The sequence below is a fragment of the Tenrec ecaudatus genome, chromosome 2, assembly GCF_050624435.1.
Source record: "Tenrec ecaudatus isolate mTenEca1 chromosome 2, mTenEca1.hap1, whole genome shotgun sequence".
NCBI classification, from domain to species: domain Eukaryota; kingdom Metazoa; phylum Chordata; class Mammalia; order Afrosoricida; family Tenrecidae; genus Tenrec; species Tenrec ecaudatus.
The window spans coordinates 126,675,224-126,702,166 of NC_134531.1; the positions used below are offsets into that span (position 1 = coordinate 126,675,224).

General features: G+C 46.0%; 1 protein-coding gene across 4 annotated transcripts in view; it reads left to right on the forward strand.

Moving 5' to 3' along the window:
• The window catches only part of SNX24 (sorting nexin 24), a 187,714-nt gene that overhangs the window by 152,637 nt on the left and 8,134 nt on the right, over positions 1 to 26,943 (forward strand). For all 4 annotated transcript variants that reach the window (XM_075541439.1, XM_075541442.1, XM_075541441.1 and 1 more), the window contains 3 exons: positions 24,681 to 24,775; positions 25,908 to 25,940; positions 26,562 to 26,626. In XM_075541439.1, the coding sequence (XP_075397554.1) occupies positions 24,681 to 24,775; positions 25,908 to 25,940; positions 26,562 to 26,626 (193 nt within the window). The remainder of the gene's footprint in view (positions 1 to 24,680; positions 24,776 to 25,907; positions 25,941 to 26,561; positions 26,627 to 26,943) is intronic.

Genomic DNA, 26,943 nt, shown 5'->3' on the forward strand with positions numbered 1-26,943 from the left:
TTAATTTGTAAAAATGTTAATTGTTTTTGTAAAATTGACTTCAACAGTAATGATGGTAGTAATTTTAATGACTGGCCATGAAGGGCCATATCTGACCTCGTCTGGCTTCCCTATTGCCACGGGGAAAGGCTCATACTGGCCTCCATGGACCATTCTTCTTTACCCCTTCGGACGCCAAGCAGTCCTCCCGCACCACTCGATATCTGTGCTGGGTTTGCTAATTCCTTGCAATGGCCGAGTAGAATTCAGAGACAATACTCACGGTTTAGGGAGTTTATTTGGGGAGTTAATAATTACCACAAGTCAGGTTCAGTAAACAGTAAAGATAGGGTCATTGGTCTCCTCAGCCAGCAGCCTAGTCTCTGTCCAGTTCTCAGCTGTCAGCCATATGGTAGCCAAGAGAATCAGTGTGATAATATTTGAAAAAGATCTGCTCACAAATCTGAGTAGTCAGTCATCCCAAAGCTCCATGTTATCCCCTAGTCTGAAAGCCTGGTTCCAGTAACTCCAATGGATTTGATTGTATGGGGAATAGAACCTAAATAAATTATTTATATATTTATAAATATGTATATATATTTATAAATATTATATATATTTGAAAGTCTCTCAGCCACATGGTCTCTTGGCCTTTGCCTACCTGGGCTAGCAAACCCATGCTCTGTCCCCCAGTTCACAGTCTGAGGCCAGATAAGGATAAGGTACCCCAGTCTCAGGGCTGCCCCTGTGAGTTGCTGTGCCATCCTCTCTGGCGTATCTCCTCGCAGTGGCCTCTGTCATTCCAGAGATCATGCACGTTTTCTTCCAAGGCCTGTGGGGTTTCACTCTTCTCTGGTGCTTCAAAGATGGCTCATCTACAGTTATCACTGTTGTCCTCACCGTCTTGGTCCAAGGCCTGTTTTTAGTTATTGATCTGTTTCTCCAAAAATATAATTTTGAATCTTTACTTCCAAAACTTTGCCTGTGTATTTCACTTAGAAATTGGTGCAAGCTGACCAAAGATTTTACTTCAGTACATTCTGTTATCTTCTCAGTATTTAAAAGTGAATTGTCAGTTCCAAAGGTGGAAATAAACTAGACTCTCAGACCCATGCCTAGTAACATGATCAAATATACTATTCTGGCATTATTTCTTGCAAGGGCAGTAACTTGGGTTGTATTTTGATTAATTGTTAGCTACCATTTTCCTTCTTTTTTCTCTTAAATGGAATTTTATTTAAAGTTTGCCTATTTTTGTTTACCCTTGGATAGCCAAAGGGCATCTGTTCTTGATTGTACTCTGCCTGCCTTCAGGCCATCAGCACCTTACAAATGTGAGTTTTAAACATGTTTTGGAGTGTGCCTATGTCATATCTGAGTATACAATATATATCATTTACTTTAGATTCTATTCACCATAAAATCAAACCCATTGGAGTTAACTAGAGCCAGGCTTTCAGACCAAGACTTATTGTGTCGCTTTGGGGTGACTGATTGACCAGTTGGACTCTAGGAAACCCCTACAAACAGAAGCAACATAGTAGTGAGCAATTATTTTTCTATTATTATTACAGAGCTTCTATTTATATTTAGCATGAAGTTGGTATATTTTTTAAAGTGTGCTTTTGCCATATGGTAAATATTCATATTAAGTGTCGTAATCACTCATCAAAGGAATAATAGAAAGCCACGGGGCGGGCGTTTAGCTTTGCGGCTGTGGGAAAGCATGTGCAGCAGGGTGTTGAGTTGCGGTTTTCCACAATCAGCCCAACTTGCATTGATGAATGAGGAAATACCTGGGCTGATCAAGTGCAGAATTTAAGTACGGATCCAGCTCCAGCATCCTGCCCTCTGCAGCCCAGTTCCTCCTTACAAGTAAGTCATTCGCTCAACCACATGTGGAACATCTCAACTTGAGGAGCAGTAGTTCCCCCTGAAAATACAAGGGGGCTTGGAAAAGTTTGTGGAAAACTGGAAGTGAAAGATAATGAAATTTTCCCACACACTTTTCAAAGCCTCCTCATAAGATTATACTCAAAACTCTGTCATTGGAGTTGATTCCAATTTAAAACAACCCTGTAGGATAGGGTTGAAAGGCCCTTGCGGGTTTCCAAGACTGGAATTCTTTATCGGGAATAAGCCCCATGTTTCTCCAACAGAGTGGCTAGTGGTTTTGAACTGTGAGCTTGAGGTTAGCAGCTCTGGCGGTGGCCACTATGCTGCCAGGACCCCTCAGATGAGTAGACCATTCATTTTTAAGCACTTGAAACATTTCAGAGTGTGTGTACATCCTCCCAAAAGTTAGTTTATAATTTCTTTTATGTCGATGTACTAGATTGATCCTTATTTGATCTCTGCACAAATGACAGACACAGTTACTGGAGCTGGAGTAGCTAAGCTTTAAAAAGCTCCTAAAAATGAGAGTATTAACCCCAGTGCACTGAATTCCCCGAGCAGCTTGCTTTCTCCTGCTCAGACTAGACGTGGGCACACGTTCGTTAATGTAATTAGTTTCACAGGGAATGTCAGATCAGTCCTCAGGAGTTTACTCCGACCCAAAACGCCTTCTAAGAAAATATCAATGAGACAAGCCAAGGGCAGCCCCCACAGATGGGAAGCTTCCTCTCCCAGCGTTCTTCGGGGCATGCTTTAGAAGAGGCCTGGCTGCTGTCTGTCCGAGTGATTTTCCGGTTCCGAGACGGTCCTCCCAGACAGCACGTTCTAGCAAGTTGCTCTTTTCCTCGCCCAGCACTGCAGGCGTGGTGGGCTCATTTAAAGAGAAAGAAAACGTAAAATTAACTTTGAAAATGAAACTCTAACGTTCAGCACTTACTGTCTTCATGTGCTGAGTCTGCCATGCAAAACACCACAAACTGGTTGGCTTTAAGAAACAGACAGGGTTTTTTGTTGTGTTTTTTTTTACAATTTGGAGCTAACCATCCAAATCAGGGTGTTGGTTCTGTTGATGCTTTCTGAGAGCTTTGAGAGAGAAAATGTTCTCTGCTGCTCTCTAGTGTCTGGTGGCTGCTGGGAACCCTTGGTGTTGGTCCCTTGCCACTTTAGATGCCTTAACTCTCACCCAAAACAGCACCACCAACCAAGTACTTTATAATAGCTCCTGTCCTGACGTAATAGGGGGTGCCTTCATCTGCCATTCCTTCTTCAGTGGTGCTTCATTCAGCATCTCTTTCCACGTGTCTTTACTACCTCTTGTAAGACACTACTCAGAAGGGGTTAGGTTTAGGACCCATGTTGGCCTGGGGTGGCCTCATTAGCATGACAAAAGAAAATCCCATTTCCACACAATCCCATTCACTGGTTAGGACTTACACATATATTTTTAGGAGACTCAATTGAACCCATAGCACTTGTGTTACTAAGATCCTAAAATGAAAGACAAATTAAGGGAATTTGTCCTGCATTTTCAGGCACATTAAAGCGTACACTACACCAGGCTATTTTAATTCCTCTTGTTATTTTTAGTGGCATTCAGAGGACAGTGAGCTGTAATCAGGGGTTTAGAAAAGGACTCCTGTGAGTACAGGGGGGTAAGTCTGTCGCAGAATTGAAGCATCTGTTCTGTTTAAACCCCTTCCCCCAAGATTTGGATGAACAATTGCCTATTTTATTAGTGACTTATAAATCACGTTATGTAGGCTCATCAATGTCTTTATTTCCCTTTGGTCTTCCCTCCCCCCCCCCCCCGGTTGAATTCTGTTTAAATATTCAGCTTCGTTTTCTACCAGTACTAAGGCCAGAGAGTGAGCCGGAAGTAACTGACCCTTGGGGGACCGGAGGCGGTGAGAGAAGGGAGCGGTGCAGCTCAGAAGCTGGGCCGGGCCTGGATCCTCAGTTTCTGACCTCCAGGGGCCTACCTGACCCACTTGGAGGACCTGAGATTCCATTTATTAATAAGGGCAATGTTTCTTTTTCAACAAGTCAATTAGCTTCGCAGAGTTTTCTGAAGCATAAAATACACACTTGACTTTACCTACCGCAAAGGATTAAGGGACCCAGTACATATGAGGCCACTTCCCCGCCGCAAAAAACCAAACCGTTCACTGCTTTCAGGTCATTGCTGACTTAAAGCATCCCCATGAACTGAATAGAACATCTTTTGGGTTTCTGAGATTGTAAATTATTACACAGCAGAAAACTTCATCTTCCTATGTGGTGTGACCAGTAGATTGACTAGTAGATTTGAACTGCTGAGCTCATGGTAAGCAATGAACACATAACACTATCAGGACTGCTGGTTGAGGCTACTTAGAAACCATTAAACAGTATATAAGTATTTAATATTGCTATTATTTCCTAGAAAGTTCCATGCTAAATTTTCTTTTCATCCATCACACCTATCTCCATCAATCCTGTGGAGTAGGCCTCCTGCCAATTTTAATAAGATGTTCATTGCGCTAGTGGTGTTGCCTTCCAAAGCAAAATACTCCGCTGGGAGATTTTAATTATGCAATTTAGCTTTATATTAAGCCAGTTGGACCTGATTCTACTGCTGGAATGATCTTCTAGCATTCAAAGCATCATCGTGAATGCGGAGGTAGACCGTGAATGAGACAGGCCCAGTCTTGCCCGTTGAGCTGCAGGTGAGTGGAAAATGAATGGACAAAAGCAAAATCAGAGATAAAGGACTAATTGCAGGTGCTGTAAAGAAAACAAATGAAGAGGAGAAGGAGTCTGAGAGTGGGTGTGAGGGCCAAGTTCAGGAGGTCAGGGACAACTTCTCCGAGGTGACACTCGGGCCAAGACCCCAGAATGAAGACAATTAACCATGTAATTAACTATGTGATTAACCATGTGATTAACCATGCCAAATGTGCGATGTTTGAGGGGACAACGCACACACACAGAGGCTGTGGGTGGAAGCAACAAAGAAGCGAGGCACATTGTGGACCCGAAGAACCCGTATGGCTGCAGCCTAGTACACCAGGGGCAGAGGGGCTCAGATGACGCTGCGTATCCATACCCGTAGACTACTGGGTATTGATGGGGAGAGAAAGGGAAGCTTCTGTTTGGCAGATGGGTGGATGATGCCATCATTTGCTGAGCTGGTGAAGGTAACGGAGGGGATGGGGTTGGGCACCAGCAACAACAAATACCAGATTCCGCTCTGGACCTGCGTACGAGAGTCTGTAAAACCCAACCAGGTAGAGGTGTTAAGGAGGCGTGTCGTTCTACGAGCTTGGAGCCCACAAGGGAAGGCTGGAGAGCTGAACGTCCATCTGGCTAGAAATACCATTTTATACCTTATTCGCATAAAGGCAATGAAATCTGAGGCATTTGGTGTGTTCTGATACAGGGACCCCGGCTAGGCCATTAACAATCCCAACATTGTGAGGTTCGATAGGAAGGAAGAGACAGCAAAGGACAGCAAGACTGAGGTAGGTGGGAAAAGCTCAATAAAGCAAGGACAGAGAGGCCTGCAGGGAGCGGGCCGCCGCTCGTCTGTTAGTTTGCCCTGATGTCGTGGCGTTTGCATTGCTGTGAGGCTGGGGGCTGTGCCACGGGTATTCACTACCAGCAGTCACCCAGGCAAGCAGGGTTCAGAGGAGCTTCCACGTGCTTCCCTTTGTGTGAGTGTGAAAGCTGGACGGTGAGTAAGGAAGAACGCAGAAGAATTGATACATTAGAATTGCAGTGTTTGTGTTTGTGAAGAATATTGAATCGTGAAAGTACTGAGGGCTGTCAGAAGAACAAATAAGTCAGTCTTGGAGGAAGTACAAGCAGAATGCTCCTTAGAATCGAGGATAGTGAGACTTCTTCTCACATACTTTGGACATGGTATCAGGAGCTAGCAGTCCTTGGCAAAAGACATCATGCTTGGTAATGCTGGAGGGCAGAGAAAAGGAGAAAGCCACTCAAGAAGATGCATTGACACAGTGGCTGCAACCATGTGCTCCGCTATAGCAAAAATGGACGCATCGGCACGTGACAGCAACAGCAGGAAGCAAGAGAGTGGCTGTCGGTCCATGCTGGCTCATCAGAAGTTGAGTCTGGCGAGACTGGAAGTGGCCATTGCATTTAGCATCACGAGTCCGTGGCTTTGACACACTGATGTTGGAGGCGAAGGCTGGTTTGTAGAGAGTTAAGGAATGAATAAATGGGGGGGTAGCTAGGAAAACAGCATCTGTCGAGCACTCTCTTGAGAACTTTTGCCCAGAAGAAAAGCAGAGAAATGGATGGGAGGCTTTGAGGGGTATTCGGTTTGTTGTTGTTTTCTGCTTATCTGTAGAAAGTGAGCCGCATGTTTATTTGCTGCTAGGAAGGAGTCGGCAGAGGTATGAGTCGGCAGGTAGGTCCGTCGGTACGTAGGGTGAGTGGGGGCAATTAGATATTGAAGAGACAGGAGAGAGTAGGGTAACAACTCGATGAATAGTTGAGAAAGTCTAAGAGGTGGACTGGGAGCCAGACTACAGCCTCTGACAGGAGACACTTCCTCCACCGTCGCAGAGGAAGAGCCTCTCTGGTTGGTAAGAAGATGAGGAAGATCCAGTCAATCAGGTGGCTTCTGCTTCCCCTCCAAAGTTGTTCAGAGTCTGCCTGCTGGGAAAGTGCAAGGTGGAAGGGAGGGAGATCTAGGAACAGAGTATGAAAATGAATGACGTTGATTTCTCTTTCTAGAGAAAAGCATGGTTCCTGAGCCAGCAGCTGTACCACAGAATTTCTGTGAAATAGAAATGTGTCTGAGTCAGATCTAGGATCTGATGTGGTGCTCGCTCCCTGCTGCTGAGTAACTGACCCACGGCCACGCTCAAGGACAGAGTGGGAGTCCCCTGTGGGTTCCTGCGGCTGTGCGCCTCTTGAGGAGAGGGGCAAGTGTCATCTTTTCTCCTCCGGAGCTGCTAATATTTTCAAATTGCTGACCTTGCAGTTAACAGCCAAAGCTTAACCCACTACGCCACCAGGGATCCTTGAAATTCGCGTTGGTGCTTAGCGTCTGTTTGAACAAGTCCTAGGTTTGTGAAAGTCATTAAAAATTGGGAACCGCTGGTCTAGGAAAAAATAACATGGGTGACGGATAGTGTTTGAGCATATGAGCTTACATTTAATGTGACACCAGTTCATTTAGAGGCTAGGTTGTGATCCCTCCTCTCCTGCACCCACAGTGTCTATCAGCTTGCATCGAGGCAGAGATAAGACAGGCTGGGGTGTCCTGAATATAGCAAAGCCAGAGGGCTGTGTTGGGCTTGAAAGTATTCCCAGGGACTGAATACAACAGGAGGCCATGGCATTGTGGGACAGGCGTTGCCCCGATATAACCACACGGCCACAGTTCAAGCCTATAGCAAGCTGACATTCCCATAAAGATATGCGGTCGTGGAGTCCCTGGATAGGGTCCCTATGTGTGAGAACTTACTCGATTGCGGAAGGTTTGCCGCTGTAACAAGTTCTTTTCATGAATTAGTCTATTTCATCATCACAGTAACCTCTGAGGTAGATGCCATTATTGGCCCTGATTACAAAAGAAGAAATCCAAGCACAGAGGGACAAAAAATGTGCCAAGTTTAAGAATACAAATGTATCAAAGTGCATAAAATGCTTATAATCCAGAATTACATGTCTAGCACATCTCCAAATCTCCAAACTCAATCCCATCATGTCAACTCAGACTCAGAGTGAGACTCTTCAGACTGCTGTAGGACAGGGTAGAACTGGCCCTGTGGGTCTCCGAGGCTGTGGATCTTGGCAGGAAGGGACAGCCTCATCTTTTCTTTCTCTCACGGAGCAGCTTAGCAACTGGAAAATAACGGGTGTTATTTTCATCGAAGAAGCTCTGGTAGCACAATGGCTGCCAACCTAAAGGTTGTTGATTCCGTCTACCCAGCAGCTCTGAGAAATAAAGCCAGAGTCACCTTAGTACAGATTATTGTTATGTTGTTAGGTGTTAGTGAGTTGATTCCAACCCACGACGACAGTCTGCACAACAGAACCAAACGCTGCCCAGTCGTGCGGCATCCTTACCAGTGTTCTGCTCCGTAAGTCCGCTCTCGCAGCTGCTGTGTCAGTCCATCTTGTGGGGCGTCTTCATCGTGTTCGCTGCCCTGCTACTTTACCACGCATGATGTCCCTCTAACAATATGGCTGACTGCAGTAAGGGGACAGCTGGCCATCCTTTGTCTCTAAGGAGTCTTCTGGCAGCATTTCGTCCAAGATAGATTTTTCTGTCTCTTTGGCAGACCGTGATACTTAAAATCTTCTTCTCCAGCACGACAAATCAAATACACTGATTCATCTTCAGTCTTACTCATTCAATGCTCAACTTTCACACCCAAATGAGACCATGGAAAATGCCCTGGCTTGGGTCGGGCATGTCTTAGTCCTCCAAGTAGCATCCTTGCTTTTCAGTGCTCTAGAGATGTCTTGTGCAGCAGATTTATCCAATGCAATGTGGTTTTGATCTCTTAACTGCTGCATTCATGAACATTGATTGTGGATCCAAGCAAGACAAAATCTTTGACACCTTCGGTATTTTCTCCCTTTATCATGATGTTGCTTATTGGTCCGGTTAAGAGGATGTTGGTTTTCTTTACATTGAGTTGTAGTCCACACTGAAGGCTGCATCCTTGCTCTTCATCAGCAAGTGTGTTCAAGTCCTCCTCACTTTCAGCAAGCGAGGCTGTGTCATCTGCATGTCTCAGGTTGTAATAAGCCTGCCTCCAATCGGATGCCACACGCTTTCCATATAATCCAGCTGCTCCGATGATTTTCTCAGCCTGTAGCTTGAGTAAGTATGGTGAGAGGATACAACCCTGACACATCCCTTTCCTGGCTGTAAACCATGTAGTATGCCCTTATTCTGTTTGCACAAATGCCTCTTGTTCCATATAAGTTCCACATGAGCACAGTGACGTGTTCCTGTTCTTCTCAAGTCCATCCATCGTTTGCCATGATCTGTACAATTGAATGCTTTTACGTAGCCCATAAAGCACAAGGAAACATCTTTCTGGTATTCCCTGCTTTGAGCCAAGCTCCATCTGGCATCAGCAATGGAAACCCTCATTCCACAGTCTCACTGCTGCAACCATTGTTGAATGATTTTCAGCAGAAATTTACTTGCATCTGATATCAGTGATATCGTTGTATAATTTGAGCACTCTGTTGGATAGGTACAAATGGATCTCTTCCAGTCATTTGGCGAAGTACCTGCCTTCCAAAGTTCCTGGAATACAGGAGTAATTGCTTCATCAAGTAAAAATCACAGCCTGGACAATCCTATGGGGTGCTTCTTCTTTGTCAAAAGAGTTAGCAATGAGGAGGCGTCTACTCGACAGCAACTAACAGTTGGCGTTTCACCAGCCCACTGGCTGCCCAAATCTAACCTTGGAGAAACACATCTTGGTTAGCAGAAAATGAGAGTATGCTCTCAGGCACCAATCTGCCCCCCTCTCTTTCCAGGCACAGATGGACCAGGCGGGGATGAGGACTGTGGAGTAGTACAATGCTCCGCGTCGCTGGGTGGTTGGTCTGGCTGAATTGAGTGGGTAGGACTTGGGGCTGCCATGCTGTATAATGTTTAAGTTGTCAGGTTTTACTCCTCGCCTTGCATTTGGCAGCCCGTCTCAGGTTTCCCTGTATCTTAGCTGAAGTCTAGATGTGATGTCCAGCCTTCAGTGGACTGTGTTTCCCGGGGCAGCTATGATCAGGGAGGAGAAGTGAATCTCAGGTGGCTAGCTTCAGGTATCAGAGGCATGTCTTCAGGAAAGCTGCTGGTGGGACTTGAGGGTTATCTCCAAAGAAGCGGATCTGTATCAATCCTTTAAAAATGTTTCAATTTCAGTAAATTTTCAGTAAAAAAGTTTCAAAAATAAATTTTAGATAGTGTTTTCCCTCAAACTTCGCTAACATCTTACAGATACAATCCGTCTGCTTGAAAATGTTGTTGTTGTTGTTGTTGTTGTTGTTATAGGTGTCACCAAGTAGGTTCCAAGTCACCTGTGCACAACAGGACAGAACAGGGCCCGGTCCAGCTCTCCTCGCGGTGGTTCCTATGTTTGATCCCTTAGGGACCGTTCGTTGCAGTGCTGTGCAGTCCGTCTCGCCGAGGGCCTTCCTCTCTTTGGCCAGCCTTCTTTATCAAGCATGATGTCCTTATCCCGGCACTGCTCCCACGGTCATTTTTAATTGCCATAATATTTTACTGTAAACCTTTGTTGTCTTTTTTTAATTGTTCTTAGTAGAAAGCTGTTAAAAGATCATAAAATTTGTGATGAAGACCTATGAAAGTAGAATTGCATTTTCTCCACCAGCCAATGTTAACGTTTTCCCTGTGGCGTATTCTACAATGATTTGGATAATCTTGTGTAAAATATGTTGAAGGAAACACCTAGTCCATAGGGAGACCGTCTGTGATTTGTTCAATAGACCCAGTTTGGTAGAATATTTTTCCAGATGACCAACGAACGCTTTTCGTTGTTCGGCCTCATGTCCTTACCTGTGTCCCTGATGTCTTCACTGTTCCACAATATGTGTTCTTGGCATTTGCTGAATTTGGCAGATAAGTTTTTTTTTAATTTATTGGACCTTTTCTTGCATTTTATAGATGGTGCATTGTACTGTGAACCTAATTGTCTTTCCCTTTTCCCATATGCTCTTCTTTTATGTCAGAGTTTTCTTTGTAAATAGTGAGTTAAAAATGGAATATTAGAGTTGTTTGTTCTTTTTAAAAACAGTCTTATTGGGATATAATCCATATATGATACAATTGAATAGTTTAATCATATGTTGAAAAGTTCATTTTTAAAGTGTTCTACTTAATTAATTCTAGAAATATTAAATAGTCTAAATAAACATTAATGTTCTAGCATGTAATATTAATGGTATTGTTTGAGAACCGCTACATCCTGTTGTGTCTCTTTTCTTTGGCACAGACATGAATGGGAATCACGTCCTGTAAATTCGCCGGGTGGTTGTCTTCCACATTTCGTGGACTAGATGGGTGAGCTCTGCCAGAATTGTGCACACGTGTTGAAGCATCTGAATGGCTATTCTGTCCGTTCCTAGAGTCCTGTTTGTTGCCCGTGTCTTCTGTGCAGCTTGGTCTCCTTCCTTGAACAGCATCAGTTCTTGACCATATGCTGCCTCATGAAATGCGGGCACATTTACCAACTCTTGTGGTACAGTTGCGCTCCCTTCCATCTTTTCATAATGAGTCATGAGTTGTAGCTTGCCCACAACCTTTCAATATTGCAACACGAATTCAAGCCGAATTTCATGTATTAACTTTTTTTGAAGTTCCTTCTGTGTGGAAACGGCCAGCATGTTCTTTCCTTTTGGCTCTCTCGCTCCAGTTCTGTGAGCATTTCCTCATGGCGTGTTCTTCCTGAGCCGTGCTGTGGAATCTCCCCTTCATTTCTCTTACTTGGTCACTTCTTCCATTCACTTTAAGCACTCTGCTTTCAAAGCAAGTTTGGGAGCCTCTTCTGGCATGCATTTTGCCCTGTGCTTTCTTTCCCGCCTTGTGAATGACTCTTAGTTTCTTCACGTATGATATCCTTGACATCATGGTCTCTAAATTCAGATAGCTTATAGCCAAGGTTTTACTCTACCTCTTGTGGACTTATTTAACTTTCTTCAGAAAGTTCAAAGACAGTAAAAGTGATACATAGGCAGCTGACACCAGTGGATCTTGGCTGTAAGCAGAGACTATCAGAAAGGTGTTTACGTGTGTTTCAATGAGGATGCAAAGGCATGAAACTGTGTGAATCATAATAAACACCCACAGATAGCATTATGAAGAATGCGACGTCCAGAGCACATACATGTGCTTATTATACAGGACCTGCACACAGACCAAAAGGTGTTTGTTCGCAAAGTACCAGGGGATAATGTGTGGTTTAAAATCGGGAAAACTGCACCAGGTTTGTACCTTCCCCGTACTTCTCGATGCTGCGGAAGTGATTCGAGAAGGTGCCGTCTGTGAAGACGAATGTGGCATTGGGATTGGGTGCAGGCTCGTTAACACCCAGCAATATGCAGCTCAGACAACCTTGCTTGCTTCAAGCCAAGAAGACTTAAAGCACCTAATGGTGAAAGTCAAAGGTTACAGCCTTCAAAGCAGGTGAAACTCAATGTAAAAAACAGAATCCCCTAATAAAATGTAAAAAAAGAAAAGAGGAGAAAAAAAATGATTAGGGCAAAGACTGTACAGATGTGCTTTATACAATTGATGTATGTATATGTATGAACTGTGATAAGAATTGTATGAGCCCCAATAAATTGTTTAAAAAAAACCAACATAGAATCCAGACAATCCACACAACTAGACCAATGGACAGCATTATGGTAAACAGAGACTAGATGGACCTTGTTAAGATTTCATTTTCCGTGGATCCACAATCAGTGCTCATAGGTAACAATGGAGGTGTAGGTGGCACTGCCAGTGAGCCTATTGCAACTTACAGCAACCCTGTATCACAGCGATTCTCAACCTGGGGGTTGCGACCCCTTTGGGGGTCCAACGACTCTTTCACAGGGGTTGCCCCATTCATAACAGTGGCAAAATTACAGTTATGAAGTAGCAACAAAAATTATTTTGTGGGTGTGTGTGTGGGGGGGGGTTCACCACAACATGAGGAACTGTGTGAAAGGGTCGCAGCATGAGGAAGGTCGAGAACCCCCGCTGTACAAGGTGTTCAAGGCCCTCGATCTTCACAGTACCTCTTCCTCATGAGGAGTGACTGCTGGGTTTGAACCAGAGACCCTGCAGTTAGTAGTCTAGCATGTAGACCGACGTGCCACGTAGCCTCCCTATGCTCAAGGAAACGGCAGCCAAATCAAACAACGTTTTGCATCGGGCATCTCTGTTGCAAGAGACCTTTAGAAAGTCTAAGTGGTTCACTTTGAGAACTGAGGTATTCCTGGCACACACCATAGTGTTTTTAATGACCTCGTTTGTGTACCTGTGGGAACCGGACAGTGACTAAAGGAGGCTGGGGAGGAATCTGTGCACTTGAATGGTGGAGTTGGTGGAGAACGCTGGAGGTACAATGGCTGCCAGAGAAACAAGCGAGTGTGCTTGGGGGTATAGCCGGCATGTTTCTTAATCTATTCACACTTAACAGCACACAGTTTGGCCCTTTCCTTGCTTAAGTGTATGCTCTCCATTACATATTCTCTAGTATAGTTATAGAATTAATTTATGCCACAGATAAATAAAAGGGAAATTTTTTCAGAGTTTCCTCAGATTTTAAATTTGCATTGACATCTGTAAAGATTCTAATAGAAGAAAGAGAATTAATTCAATTAGTCTCTCTATTGTATTTAAAAAACAAAAACCTGAAAGCAAAACAACAGCCAACAGATCTGGCCCCGTAACTTTTCAGTCTGTGCGCTAAGCAATGGCCAACTCATTTCCTTTCAGCAAATGACTGGGGAAAATACTAAGATCACTTTTATACACTTAGACCACTTATCATTGTTGCCTAAGTTGACTCAGTTTACACAGCGATACGCTGGAGTTCATGAGGCATTTTCTTGGTGATTCAGTAGGGGGGAAATTCAAAAAGCAATTATGAACTAGGTACTTACCTTGAAGTCAAAAGTAAGATCAGGGGCCTATTGCATGTGAATAAACCAGTGCATTCACAATAGTGAGTTACTAATTCAAATAATGTGGTAGGGCACTCGTTTAAATACAAAGTATTTAATATGTGTGTGGAAGTGCTATCTTATTACCTTCAAGAAGAAATGGTAATCAGAACTGGACTTGTAAAATGTTACCCAGAGACAGCCTCGGGAGACTGGTTTTTAATGAAAGATTTACAATTAGCATCGCCTCTGCGTGCTGATGAATTGGTGTTTTTAAAGTGTTTAAGGTGCTCGAAAACAATTTGCTCTCTAAAGCCCCTTAAACATCTCCCAATACCTCGTTTAGTCCTCTGGCTCATTTAGCATGCCCTCCCTTTCCACACGGCGCACTCTGACCCGGATCCGGCACCACCAGGTTCCAAGTGGTGCGGTTTGGATTGATTAGGCCTTCCTGGGTGGACACCTTCTCACCGCATCTAGTGCAAGACAGTGCACCGGGCTAATGGTGGTTTGTCTGTCTGTCTGTTTTAATGAAGACCTCTGCGGCCATCGTCTGTCTAGTTACACGCAGTGTGCGGAGTCCCCTGTTTAAGTGCTATTGTGTATGCAGCCAGTGTTTTACATGCATTGATGAACCTTGGGCTGGCCGGAGCTCAGAGTACATAGTGCTCGGTGGGAACCCAGGGAGGAAGGAAATGGCTAGAGAATGAGGGGGAAGGCTTGTTGCAGGATGCAGTAACAAGCCCTGCGAGAAACCAGTCAAAGAATGAAAAGTGGCCTCCGTGGAGCCAGCTCGTAGATCTAAAGTTAAAAGCAAATCTGCTTAGGACTTAACAAAGAAAGGTGGGAGGAGGCCCTTGACCTGTCAGCTGTAACAGTAACAGTAAAACTGCATCATTCACATAAAGCGCCCAGGTGGGTGGATTGTAGTGAATGGAGACAGCACCAGAGGAGACAGAATAGGCTAGCAGGGAAGTTGCGAAACTAGACGGGTCTGCCTTAAAGGCTGGAAATGATTTCAGAGTCGAAGTTGGAACGGGGTCCATGGAAGGAAGGACGTCCCTGTAGCTGCCCATCTCCCGAGTCTAGCCCCGAAAGAAATCTTTCCATACTCTGCGATGAAACCATTTTAGACGGGTCTGCCTTAAAGGCTGGAAATGATTTCAGAGTCGAAGTTGGAACGGGGTCCATGGAAGGAAGGACGTCCCTGCAGCTGCCCATCTCCCGAGTCTAGCCCCGAAAGAAATCTTTCCATACTCTGCGATGAAACCATTTGCGTTTATTCAGAGGATTGCCAGCAGTGTGTCGAGCCTTCCTTGGGGGCTTCCTAGACTGTACCTGGGTTTTCTGACAGGCTCTCCAGGCTTCTCCAAGAAGTAGCACAGCAGCCCCTGGCTGCTCGGCACACCTCTGCTGAAGGAGGCCGTGGCACAGGCGGCCAGTGCCCATCCAAGACGTCACTCTGCACCGGCTGCTTCTTCCTGGGGGCGGAGCACTGCTGCAAGGCAGGTTGTCAAGCTGGAAAGGAAAGAAAACAATAACAAAAACTAACACACACACACCCCCCACACACACACACCCTGACGTTTTCAAGCCTTGCTGGTATACTTGCTGCCACTGTATCCGTCCATCTCCTTGAGAGTCCACATTTGTTCATTCTTCTGGAAGTTCAGACATAGTCAGTAATCTTTGCTAAAACTCTAGTACAAAGACACGGATTCTTCTCCAGTTTTCCTTATTCATTGTCCATCTGCCACATGCATGTGAGGTGATTGCAAATACCGTAGCTGTCGAAGCCACGTGGGTTTTTTACAAAAGTTTGCCCACCCCCCACCCCCAAGAAAAACCATTTCATTGGAAGTTAATACAGATGTCATTTATTCCTTAGTTCGATCACGTCAAGCAGTCTTGTACAATTGCTACCACAGTCAGTTTGAAAACATTCTCGTCCTTCTTGAACTGCTTGATATCAGTGTACCAGATGCAGCCAGAGAGCGGAATCACCACCATGCATGAACACCACTGCGCGGCCTCAACCCCCGGAGCAGAACAAGAGCTGCCATGGTACCCAGAAGCCCCCCCCGTGCTTCCCCAGCTCATGTTCCCCGGTTCAATTGCTCGGCTGTATCGTTTGCTCACCTGCAGCCACGGGCCTGTTTCCAGCTTTTCTAGTGCCGTTACCTTCTGCAGGCCTTCGAATATGTCTTCCGGGAATAGACCTATTCCTACCGCCTTTACCCTAATTGAAGGAGCTGTGGTGGCCCTGTCTGGGATGCAGTGAACTGCTAAGCGTAGGGCTGGCAGTTCAAACCCACCATCCACTGAGTGAGCCAAAGATGAAGGTATCTGCTTCCATAAAGATTTCCGTCCTCAGAAACCCTATCTAGGGAGACTAGATAAGAGTGAGGTTTGCCTTAATTGAAGAGCCTGATGGTACAATTAGGGCAGTGCTTGGCTGCTAACCTTAAGGTCCGTGGCTTGAGCCCACAGGATTGGGCGAGTCTGCTTTCCTAAAGAAAGGAGAGAGGCAGCGCTGTCCTGTCCTACAGCGTTGCTCTGCGTCAGGGTTGAGTCGCTGGCAGTGGGTTTGGCTCCCCTTACTCTTCCCGCTTCTGGATCAAGGGTCGCTTACCAGTGACCGCCTTCCTTTTCAGTGCAGATTAACAAGAGCGTTCTGTTTCTATTGCCCAAAGAAGCTAGCTAATTTCCCTCCAGGTTATTTATTCAGGCCGGTGTTTCACCTTCCTCTCCATCCGTCCTTCCCACTAAGCCTGCAGCTCCGAGGGCAGGGCCATGTGTGTCCCCAGCATCATCCTGACCCTTGTTGCTGTTGTTAACTGTCCTGAGGTGGCCCCAGCTCTTAATAAATCCCAGTGCTGAACCTACCCCTTGATTCTCTGCTGACCAGGCAATGTTCCATTGCGCTACGTTCAGGTTTTCCTCTACTTTTGAAAGTAAAGCTCCTGGGTTTCTCTGAGTGTGAAAGCTGCACAGAACCCTGTCCGGCCTTGGAGCAACACAAAACCTTCACTGACAGGATGGTTAGTGGCTGTGCCTGAGGTGCACCGTCCAGGAATCGAACCAGGGGTCCTCCTGCATGAGAGGTGAGACTTCTACCACGGAACCACCACCCATGCCACATCGTGGCACAGAGTAGATTCTGAGTACACACGCACGCACACACACACACACACACACACACACATATTCTAGCAGAGCCCTGGTGGCATCATGGGTTATAGGTTGGGCTGCTTAAGTGAAAAGTCAGCAGTTCAAAACCACTAGCCACTCAGTGGGACAAAGATGAGACTTTCTATTCCTATAAAGATTTACAGTCTGAGAAACCCACAGGGATAGTTCTGCTCTGTTCTGTAGGGTCCCTGTCCGTCGGAACCACCTCAATGGCAGTGAGTGAGTGATATATATTTATTTATATATTTATATATACACATACACACATATATATGATATCCATAGTTATAGGTTTTTTATAAACACATAAAATGAACTTTTATGTTCAAGTATCTCAAAAGATGATTGGTTTTACAGGGTTTACATCGCTCCGTGGTTGGTTTGTCCCTTTAGCCATAGTATGGGAAATGATCATCCTTTTCTACAAATTTGTCTCGGCCACACCGTTACTTCTGGGCAGTGATTGTTCTTGCTTTAAAATAGACCCCTTCCAGCCTCCTGCTTTCAGTGCAGGCCCCCACATTTCTTGCCAGAAATCGAGGCAGATGACTGATGCTGCGAGTAGATGAACCTTGACCGGCGCGCAGGACAGACAGACATGAGTTGTTGACAGCACTTCACAAAAAGCAGCTGCTCTGTGCAGGGGCTTCTTCAGACGCGCATCGGATTTCTATTTTTTAGGATTTCACAATCCTTAGATCCACTTGCTGGCTGGCTTTTCCAAAGGGTTCCTTCGCTAACCTTCCTGTGGCTCATTTTGCGAAATGGTGAGCGAGCCGTGGGGAAGTGGCAGGCTGCAGGGCCTCCCCAGCTGGGAGGTGTCGGTCCCGGAGGACGGCGACAGCACGGCCGCTTACTGCAGTGAGGAGGTATTGATTTTTCTCCCTCCCGGGGCTCAGGCACACCTCTGAAGTCGGTACGGGGTGGAGCATCTTACCCGGGGAAGAGAGGAAAAACCGTCACGAACTCTGTCACCCCGACAATCAGACATTTCAAACAAGCCTCGATGGAGAGGGAGGAGGGTCTTGCGGACTCAGGGCAACCTCCCGACTTAGCTCAGCACCCTGCCTTTGGCGACGGAGCGGGTCCCTGCAGGTTAGGACAAACCGAGATGGAACACAGGAAGAATGTTGGTGGTGGGTTTTTGTTGTTGGTTTGGTTTGGTTTCGGTTTTTAATGTTCTGAAAAGAGAATAAAGGATCAAGTCGGTGGAAGCCATGCAGCTTTGTGCAGAGATCTTGGAAGGTTAGCACAGTGGGCTCGTCCAAGTTCTCAACGAGATGTTCTATTCCCATTATAATTGGCTGCCGGGTAGGTTCGGGCCTAACTAGAATGCCAGTGTTCGATTTTGCCGTGTCCTCGGCGGAGACGTGTCACCGTTTATGCTCGCCTCAGTGACAGTGTTCTCAAATGGAAACTCGTGGGAAATCATTGCGGTGTTTATATGCCCCCCTTGTTGGACGGCGTGATCCTGTGATATTTCACCAGTGTTTTCCACTGCGTGATGGCATCTAGCGAAGGTTAAGGCAGAACAAGTCCCTCTGTAATTTGGTGACTATATTTTACTTCCTGAAGAAGAAAAGATAACTGACAATTAGGTATTTGGGATGTCACAGCAAGAACATGTGCAACTAATCAATGGGGTCCTCCGGGAGCAGGGTTTTATAAAGCTGATAAGGTAGAAAAATCGGGATTTTGTGATTTGTGTTACATGATGATAATTGCACCTTCTCAATGAAAAAGAAACCCCGACATTTCTCCTGGAGTAAACATGGAGCTTGCAGAGGATGCTGGGAGCAAGGCAGTTGTTTCTCTGCCCCATTCGGGCCATTTATTGTTGAGACTCGCTTGTACAGCGGGAGCTTTGTCCATTCACCTTTCAGGGGGATGTTGCTGAAGAAATAGCTGGTCTATTTTAAGGAAAGTAATCTATTCTTATGACAGTAAGTAACATTTTGTGAAGGAGAATGTATACATATTTTCTTCTCACATGACAAAAAGCCAATTGCCCTATTTTAATGTTTACCAGCGTTAGCATAATATCAATTTAAAGTCGTTCCGAGAATGTGTCCTGCATTTGTTGATTTGATTCTACTTCCTCGGTGCATCATTATCATGACCCACATGGTTGCAGACAGACTGCCTCAGGAATAAGCTGGTGCGAGTGTCTTTAGTGCCGATGTTTAGTCCGATCTGCACATCGACTCCACGGCCGCTGAGAAGCCTTCAGAGCAAATGGCATGCATCGGCCTCCCCGCACGTGTCAATTAGAGACCAACCCTCTGCTCCTGTTACTCAGGCTTCTATTCACGTCCGCCACCGCCCTCCTTAACAGAATGTCCAGGCACTGAAAGGTTTTCGTGCCCTTGGCAGTCAGTCCATTCCTGCCCTCGGTGCCCATGATTGGATGGTCTCTTCTGATGGGCACAGTTCCGGACTCCCGTGATCAGTTTCTCTGCCTGCTTCTAGTTCTTCCTAAGTGTGGTAGTGTGTTTCTCTTGGGGGACTAGGGACTGTCGCTTTGAGTGGAGGAAGGGGTGGGGGCTCTGCTTGCTGTACACATGGCGGAGGCAGCAATGCTTGCCAGCCTGCCCCTGATGACCAGCAGTGCTTGGAGGTAAGCACCTACTCCCCTTCCTGTCTCTGCATGGCTGAATCCTCCTGCCCCTTATAGTATCTCACTCAATACTTAGTATCTACAAAGTTTAACTTACAGGATTTATTTTGAGCTTGTCCAATGTCTCAAGTTTATTTTTAATTCTGATGTCTTACTGCAAGAATTAATTGCCCCGCCATGCATCCCCACTTGTATCTAGGAGTAGATGAGCGGTGTGCTGCTTGTTTGGGGTTTTTTAGAGTCAGTTTTGCAGTAGCAGTTGCTTCTGTCAGAAAGGGTCCTTCACTTTATCAGGAAGCCTCACTGGCAGACCAAGATTTCCAACCACAGCACAGAGCTGAAACATCAATGAATGGAGAAGGCCAACTCACTCTTCAGGGAACTGCCATAACTACACATCCCAGCCCCTGCAGTACAGCGGACTCCAGGCCAAATGAAAAGTCTGCCCAGCTGTCTTACAACCACAATAGAGCCAAAAGGTCCTTGGCTGGCCTGGCAGAGGCCTCTGCACCCCTGCTTGTGAATTCAGAGTCATATATGCATGCTTGTGTATTTCTCAGCAGCAGGATGCTCAGCTTTTGTCCAGTTTTCAAAGAAATCCTAGGTAAGATCTTCTCTTGTAGCCCCCAATGAAATGATTTCAAACAAAACAAAACAGAAAGAATCTATCTCTGTTGACTCGGTGCACAGGACAATTATTCCAACTCTAAGACAGGTGGAGTAGGTTGTGGGAATTGACACGGGAGGCCTAGGGGTGCTGTCCCATGAGTGTTGGACTGCTAAGGCCAAGGTTGGTACTCCACAGGAGAGAGATGCAGCTGTCTGCGCCCTTAGAGATTCACAGCCTTGGAAACCCAGTAAAGGGTCACCACAGCCAGAATAAATTCAATGGCAGTGGGATTGAAGTTGACAAACAAAAGGATTCAAAGCCAAGAGAATTCGAATCTTTGAATGCCAGTTGTATTCCAGGGACTCATGGAGATTTCTCAGTCAATGCTTGTAACGACGCTGTACACTGGTTGTCATTGAGTAGATTCCAATTTACGGCCACCCCGAGTGTAGGATTGTGCTCCTCAGGGGGTTTCCTGCCTGGTTTTTCTGTGGTTTTTCCAGAGACTATCATCTGCAGCACCACTGAGTGGACTCAACCCTCCCACCTTCAGTTAGCAGCCCAGTGCGTTAGCCGTTTACACCGCCCAGGGACAACCTGTCGGTTAGGTGTTATTCACCTATGCAGGAGAAATGAAAGCTCGGAGACATAAGACGCAAGACTAGCCCAGACCCCATGGCGAGGAAGTGACAGAGATGGGATTCAAACCCAGGACTGTGTTGCCCCCAAACCACCTCTTCTGGACAACACCACCCTGCTTCCCTGTAGCTTAAAGTAACTGTTACCAGTCCATCTAAAGCTCCCTGCTGTGAAACAGCGGAGATTCTGGTATTAAACACATGACCTAAATTTAAACATGTGTGTGGATGCCTCAAATCAGGTGACTAGACCAGACATAGCAAATGAGATCCCGAGGGCGCAGTTTCAGAAAGGGTGTTCCTCTTGAGTAAGAACTTCTCAAGAAACTGAAGAAGTTGTGTATGCTGTTCCCATGTCACCGTCTGTCCCCCATCCGGTGGGCTCGTGTGTTTATACACCAAAAGGCGTGCTTGATATGATTTAACTTCTCTCTCATATCTCTGTACTAGTTAATCATCGTCATTTAACCTTGACATATTCTACTAGGTAAATTTCCTATATGAGTATTACACATAATCTCTGTGCTTAAGTGTTGCATTATTTTCCTTAAAAGCCTTCTTGACAGAACGGAGTATCCACACCCAGGTAACTGACTGCTTCCCTAGGGCCTCCTGTAAATCCTGAAAGCCACGTCAGTCATGCTTTTATGGAAAGTACTCTGGGAATATTCAATGAACACTGAACAGGAAGAAACGTTCATTTCGAGAGGGTCCTGCATTCCCTCTTTTTGCCAGTCTCTCTTACCTCCAGCAGTCTGATCATGTGGGGGGAGTCCTCTGCCCGGGGCGGCTGGGGCGGATTCATTCCTGACTCGGTGGTGTTGCGGGGTAAACAGCTTTCTGCCTGTCTTTTGTCAATTAATGATCATGCTGTAGCTATAGCCAGTGCATTGTAAGCCAATCTGTCAAGGCAAATAAACAATTCACCTTGTTAAAATTCCCTAAATCTTGCCTTAATAAAAACCAAAGAGACCCCCAGAACACTCAAGAGATGTCTTCCTCCATCCTGCGTGATGGATGACATGTCGAAAGATCCTGGAAATTAAGTAGTTCAGGTCATTAAAAGTGTCCCACACTTGTTATTGATTTAATTTATTTTAAAAGGTGGGGGTGGAGATAAGCATGTTGCCCCTCCCCATTTTCTTCCTGGCTTTTTTGTCATCTGAAAGCTACCTACCACTTGCGTGCAGAATTAAAACTGTTGTCCAGCTAGACAGCTGCGTGTTTACAGCCATGGGGAGCTGTATTCTTCATGTAGGTAGTACGCTGTCGCTTCTGTCATGTCAAAAAGTCCTTGGAGTTTCACAGCCATGATGAGTCCTAGAACCTTTGCGTACAGGCACGGCGGCACAGTGGTTAGGTGCTTGACTGCTAACTGAAAGGTCAGCAGTTTGAACCCACCCACCGCTCTGTGGAGAATCCATGTGCTGGCCGCGTCGTTACAGATGCCCAGGCTTGGGAAGCCTGTGAGCCAGTTCTCTGCCCTCTCGGGGCACGGTCAGTTGGAACTGACTCAAAGGCAATGAGACTGGACAACCGAAAATCTCCTCGGGTAGGTAATCATGGATGAAGGGTAAATGACTTGAAGGAAATACGCAAATGGACGTGGTGATGAATGTGTGCTTCTGTTGTTGGGCAGAGGAGTTTTGTGTGTGTGTGTGGGGGGGGGGGAGTTCTCTCTTCATTCTCCGCAATGTCCCTCCTCCCCACTGCTTTGTTAGCTGGAAAAAGGTAAGCATTGTGGGTATGAGTCTGTGTGTGTGCTTGTACACACACACACACACATAAATATGGAGAGATGGATGGGTAGATGAACAAAGAATTAAAGGTAGAAGAATTATGTAGAAAGTGCTGTTTACAATCACTTAATTCTATACCCCTGTATTCTATGGCAAATTTACATGGTTTTATATGTGTGTGTGTCTAATCTTCTAGGTGTATCACTAGGCTTCTCCACCAAGCCACACACAACTGAACCTGTGTGTGTGTGTGTGTGGTGGGGGTGGGGGGGCTGTGTTCAAAAAGTTCACGGGGGAAATCAACTATCTTTTATTTCCAGGTTTTCAGGAATGTTCTGAAGCCCCTGTATTGACCCCCATTTGCCCCAGCCCCTGGCATAATAAGCGCCCAGAGGATATTGAATGAATGGAGTGTCTCCCCAGTTTCGTCTCTTTCATTCCGTGGCTGTCCGTGGCTACAGTAGGCTGCACAGGAAGAGCAGCAGCGCCAGGCCAGCTGCCCTCCCGTGAGCCTGTGCGCGGGCTGAGCAGGAGGCCGCACTGCACAGGGCTGCTTGAAAGGGAACGGTCTGGAGTGCCTGTGGCAGCAGTTGTACAACAATGCTTGGCGGGACTGAGCTGTGGAGTGCCGTGTGCTCCCCAGGAGCTCCCAGAAAATCATTTCACAGAAAGGAAGGAAGGAAGAAGCTTCTGACGCTTTCCCCCTGGGAAGTTTGCAGCATGGGCAGGGGCTGCCCGGAGGAGCACCTCGGATTCATTACACGCTTGAGTGTGGATTCCGTTTTAGCTGTTGAATGTTCAGAAAGCTTTCCTGTTGCCTGGTTTTTCACAACCCCCACATTCAGTTTCGTGACCCCCGTTTGAAGAAGCTTGGTACTAGGGGGATACAGGGGTCAGGCTGGTGGAAGGGGCAAACTGTGTAGCCCCTCACGGTTACTCCAGAATAGGTAGCAGTGTCCCCAAGTCCTTGGAGACATGAGACAATCCAGTATGTTAATTACAGCTAAAAATTGAGGCATTACATAATATCATATATATATATATATAATTAGAGAATATGTAGAGCGTATATAGAGAGATAATAATATATATTGTATGTCTATACCATATACATACTGTGTGTGTATATACACAGAGTGTACGTAATCGGACCTCACTTGTGTCATTTATTTTGTACTTACATGTTATCACCTCACATACCTGTGCCCAATGAGCTGTGGGAATGAAATTTTGACATCCCCTCTCCTTGTGCTTTCAACAGTGTGCTTATTGGAAAACAAGTTAGCCATGGTAAAGTATAATGGAATAGCCCTGAAGAAGAGGCTTCGGGATTTTAGGCGTTAGGATGCAGCCCTGCTGCTTCTCTGCCGTGGTCTTTGTTTACGTGTGCACTATGTTGGAGCACTCTGGCACAATCTTTTTTTTTTAAGGGCATACAAATGGCATTGCAGCCTGTAGTTCACCCCCTTGATTGCCCTTTGAAGTGGCATCATGGGGGTATTTGCACACTGACCTGGTTGTGCCAGAATGCCAGCCCTTCAGCTGCACCCCTGAGAGGGAAGAACTCTGTGTAGAGATTTGCACTTAGTGGTGAAGCGTTAAACTGAGTAGCTAGCAAGAAATGTCAGTGTGCCCTAGTGCAGAAGTTGTTCAAGCCGAGGAGCTTCGACTAACTCTTTTCATTAGAAGAAAACATTTGTAGTATTCTTAAAGAGCATTGATCTTTTGTGGAAAATAATTATATGAGGGAGCATCAAAAAGTTTGTGGAAAGAGTCGATTACCTTTTAATTCCATTCTTCCAGAAACTTTTAGAAGGCTCCTTGTCTATCAGGCCATTTTATTTAAGTAAGGAAAGTTTGATGTACATATGTTGGCAGTGTTATTGATACTTCCAGGTTTGAGGCGTGCCTTCTGGACTAGAAATCTCCATGAGAACAAGCAGTTCTAGCCACCTACTCCCACTCTCTGTACCGAGCCCAGCATGCTGTTGGATGAAAGAAATAAACATTTTAAAATCATTTTATTGTGGGCTTGTACAACTCTTACCACAATCCATACATCCATCCATTGTATCAGCACATGTGTTGCCCTCACCATTCTCCAAACATTTGCTTTCTACTTGAGCCCGTGGTATCAGCTCCTCATCCCCCACCCCTCCTGTCCCCCCATGAACCCTTGATTGCATGTTTTTTTCACACCTCGTAGCCTGTCTGCTGGCCTGATTGCTCGTTGGGCAAAATGAGGGCCCTCTCCTGTCTGTTGTGAGGCGTGATGCTGGTAACAATCTGACGAATGGTGATGGCTTTTTGAAATAGCTCCTTGGATGGGTTGCCCAGAAAACTTCTCTCTTCTACTTCCGCAGGCCGTCATTTTAGAAAACGAAGAACTTCCCAAACTGTTTCTCGATTTCCTAAACGTGCGACACTTACCCTCGCTACCAAAGGCAGAGAGTTGCGGGTAAGCATTATGGACGCGTGCTGGACATGTATTTTATTTTAAGTTGATAACTTCAGTCATTTCTGAGTCTAGCGATACAGCCAGTGATGCAATAAGGGCCAGTCTAGCCACGCCTGCCCTCTCAGCGAGGCCTGGCACTCGACGGGCCCCTCCTTCCAGCCAAAGGAATTCTTCGAAAGCCCTTTCACCCCTCTGGAAAGGCTCAGTAATCCGTGATTAGACCGAGAGGGTTGGCATTTTAAATTATACTGCTCCGTAGCCTGAAATTATCTGAAGGAATTTGGGGTCCAGATAGCATGCTTAGGAACTAATTTATTTGTGGTCAGTCAGGCAAAGTCCATAACCCCATCACACATAGACTCATATAATGTTCGATGAAGCCCTAAATGACCTTGATGCTGATAGTTGATAGTTAGCAAGCTGAGGCACCAGGAGGGAAGTACCTTCAACTTGTTCCCGACAGAGCGCAGGCTTCCTGCCTTGCAGCCCTGTGCTCATGTTCCACTCTCGCTTCTCCCTGTGGACTTCAGAGGACACAGGTTAGAGACCCTCATGTCTAAGCGAGATTTGATGGCATCAGCAATTGGCAAAGCCCTTCTGTAGAATTAGCTCTAAAACCCTGGAACGGTCCGGGTGCGTGACTCGGGCTAAGAAAGCAGCCAGCAACATCCCTGGTGTAGTAAATACATTTCCAAAGAAACAAGTCATCCCAAACGCTGTCTCGCCTAGGAGGGTTTTATCCATTCTCCCATGGTTTCCAGCCCTGCCTGGAGGAACCGCACTAACTATAAAATGTGTAATTAAGATACGCCAAACCACACCCAAAGTAAGTTAAATGCCCACTCCCGCCTCTCCCCGCACAGCTGGGCTGAGGGTTGGGCTTCATGTGTCCCTTTGTGTTTCTAAGAGACGCTGGCAGTTACAGTGAGTGACATATTTTCTCCCTTGTATCAGCCCAAAAGTAGTTATAAAGCTGTACTATTGTAAATGATCTTCAGGAAATGGGCGTTCGGGACACACAGTCCTCGGAGCCCCGGGGACAAGACACAGGACTACTGATACTTTCTGTGCATCGGCACAGCCACTGACCAGTTCACTCTGCTTTTCTTGTTTCTCTCGTTTAAAATTGTAGATCTTTTGAAGAGACCGAATCCGAAGAGTCAAGGTAAGAGCAAATACGGCCAAGTCAGAGTTACACAGACCAAGAATAGGACTGTGGTTTCGTTACGTGTTTGATGCCCTATGGCCTAAGTGTTTGAAGTCATGTTGGAAAATTGGTTTGAAGGTGAAATGCCTTTGGTGGGAAGTTACAGGAGTAACTATGACGTTGTATGGAAGCAGCGTGCATGCTTTATGTGTGTTTGTTTTTCAAACCACACAACCCCCTCAAGTGTAAGGCACTCTGCGCCCACATTATCCACGGGGCGCACTGCACGCGGGAACTGTGGCACCGGGAACAAAAGAACGCGAGCCCAAAGTTTGTCCTACACGTACCAAGAACACAGTACTCCCACTGCAAGATTTTTTTAAAGCAACAGCAGCGTCTGATGGTGATTTATTGTGCAGATTGCATATCTGCTTCAAATTCCACAAAGAAACGTTGAGAAGCTGAGCAGAGGGGTGGCGTGCTCCGCCTCACTCCCTTTGCTATTATCCCGCCCGCCGTTAGATGCATAAACCTCGAGATGTCCCCGCACAGCAGTTTGATCCCCTCAAAGCTAGTTTGTAGTGTTTTCTGTTTACCGTCGTCCCCTGATGCTGACATGCCTGTTCTTGACCTTTCCAGCAAACTGTCCCACCAGCCGGTGCTGCTGTTCCTCAGGGATCCATACGTCTTGCCTGCAGCCAGCGGTAATCAAACCTGTCATCTGCTAACAGCTCTTTACTGATCTGACCCTGCACCACATAAACCACGTTTTTAATACAGGTCTAACAGAGTGACATTGGTCCAGGGCTTAATAATCTGCCAATAAACCGGCGCTCTTGGTGTAAGAGACATTTAGAATTTTAATTGGGGCAGGCCTTTCCAGGGAGGAAAGGTAATTTTTTCCCCCTTGCCGGCTTGCTAGACTATTTTGAATGATAGTAATGAGGGAGGGGAAGTGTGTGTTGTCTTAGCATTTTGGGGTGGTGCTATTTTGGCCTCAAGCCTTTTGTAATCAGCAGTG